The 2,343-nt window shown below is 40.7% G+C and overlaps 1 protein-coding gene across 1 annotated transcript; it reads right to left on the bottom strand.

Annotated features, from left to right (window-relative positions):
• On the bottom strand, nucleotides 345-1,988 carry LOC105175875 (protein EXORDIUM-like 7). Its single transcript, XM_011098504.2, has one exon. The coding sequence runs from the start codon at nucleotides 1,812-1,814 to the stop codon at nucleotides 807-809; it is 1,008 nt and encodes a 335-aa protein (XP_011096806.1). The 5' UTR covers nucleotides 1,815-1,988; the 3' UTR covers nucleotides 345-806.

The following is a 2,343-nucleotide window of genomic DNA, read 5'->3' as shown; positions in this document are numbered from 1 at the left end:
CAATATGTCAGAGTGAAAGGTGTTGCTCGCTTCAGAATGCAGTTGTAGTTTACTAAATTACCAATCCATATTGCACTTGTGTTTGAGTATTGACACAACAGTAGTCGCAGACTTTTCTCAAACATCACACTCTCTTCAGGTTAAGTGTACAAATAGTTAAGTGGTATGCACATAAGGTTGACTGAAAAACTTGAACCAGTAAGTCACCTTTCATTTATGGAGCCAGCTTTCATCTCTGCCCTGAGTCGAGAGTGTGAGAGCCTTGTCAGGTTTGCTTAATCAGTTTTAAATCTAGCTCGCCTCAGATTTACTTCCTCTTTTAAGCTTGTTTTTTGGGAAGTAAAAGATGATAATTGAAACAACAGTTTGGTGGGACTGGGCTGCATTGAATTTGGAGGTTTTCTTGTTTCTTGATGCATTGACATAAAGGGAACTACCACTCCTCCACCTACTGCTAGCTGTTTATTCTTTTCTTGGCACTACTGTTCTACACAAGACCCTTAACCAAGTCGCTTTAATGCTTTCAGATGCTCTCAGCCATCACAATTCACATGCCACTTTACTTACTGCTCTATAACAAGTATATTATGCTTCAGGTTTCTGCAACACCTTCAATGTTCATCTGCTCTGTCCAAATATTACCAAGTACTAAACTAGCATTAACATTGAAATATTCGATAAAGTTGACCCACGATCCATATACAAGAGATATGTTACCTGCGCCAATTGAACACACAAATTAAGGGTACACAAGCTGATAGATATACATGAGACATGATAGTAAAAATGTTGCTGAATTCTTTCCTCTAATCCAATGCATTAGGCCCAAAGCATCTTCTCCTCACAGGGTTCCACACCCATTGCACAAGGAATTTCCTCCCCCTCACCCCATTCAAATTGAACCCGTTTCCCCTCGAGTCTTTGTACACAACTCCCATATAACCTCCACCACCGCCACTTCCATAAACACCTAAACATAAATCAGCTATCTCATTAGGCGCTGTTGGATCATCCCCAGCGTACCACGCATTAATCAAAGGGTTGCTAGATACTTCTGCCATCTCATGTGCAATCACACTTATCATCCCATCAATTCCAGCATCCCCATTTGGTGCACCCATTATGTCATTTGTCCCTGGTGGCGGCTTCATGCCAGAGTACTTAGGCCATGCAAATGGGTAAGCACACATCCCCGGGCACTGCCTCCCACTATACCCCACCCAGGCATAAGGCATTGTCACCCCGACGATAGAGGGGAAGGTAAAGTAATGGAACCCACAAACTGCCCTGCAAAATTCTTGCACTTGCACATCAGAAGATGTCAGCACCAGATACAGTCCACTGTGATAATTGAGAGGCAACGGTCTTGTGTATGAAGCTGTGACTGCATTCTTGATGATGTATTGCATCGATAGTCTAGTGAGGTACCTGCCTTGGGAGTATTTGTAGTCGAAAAATTCACCGGAGAGCATGATGTCGTTGGTTATATTTGAACCTGTTTGATCAGTGTAGAGCATAACGGTGCGCCACCAGTCAGCAACTGAAGGGTGAGGTGCTGGAGAAGAGAAGGAGTGGATGAAGTCTCTTATGGTGGACTGATGTGAGGGGTTCCATTGGCCATACCATATTATATAGAGGTTTATAGGGGATGCAAGGACAGGTCCCATGTGGTATTTGAGGTCTATAAGGTCTGAAGAGCCTTCATAGTTCTTTTGTTGATTGTAATAATACTGCTGATTCTGGCTCCATGAGGATACCAGGAATTGCAAGAAAGAGACATAAAATAAAAGGGTTTGGAGATGCAGATTCTGCATTGTTGCGACTGTTGAGGCTGTAGGCTTATTTTTCTGAAAGTTTGCTGCAACTGTTGGAAGAACTTTGTGGTGTGTGTATATATAGAGAGAGAGAGAGAGAATGCGGAAGTTAAGGGGAGAGTGATGGATAGTAGTATATAGGATTCTTGCATTGGTTGTGGTGGAGAGAGGACGGCATGTTTAGCATATATAATTCATTTGCATCATCTGGATCACCTACTTTTAATTGATTGCAATGTACAGTACATGTTACACTTTTTTGTTTATTCCAACTTACACTGTTATAATTAGGTCTCAGTCTCAGTCTAACTAAAACTTAATCATTTTTCATCCACCAACTAATATTCTCTGCTTCTGGTAAAGGCATATATTGAGTTTTTATTTGAAATAGATTTATATGAAATAACTCTCAATAAACAATGTTGAGTTACGTATTTGATCCCAAAAATGTTGATTTTAGTACATAATCAAATGATGTAATTTGTGCCTCCTCCTAATTCAAATGTGATTTAAAAATTGCAAGTAATCA

This window comes from Sesamum indicum, linkage group LG12 (genome assembly GCF_000512975.1).
Source record: "Sesamum indicum cultivar Zhongzhi No. 13 linkage group LG12, S_indicum_v1.0, whole genome shotgun sequence".
NCBI lineage: Eukaryota > Viridiplantae > Streptophyta > Magnoliopsida > Lamiales > Pedaliaceae > Sesamum > Sesamum indicum.
The sequence above is the reverse complement of the archived record's forward strand: the minus strand, read 5'-3'. Positions and strand labels throughout refer to the sequence as shown.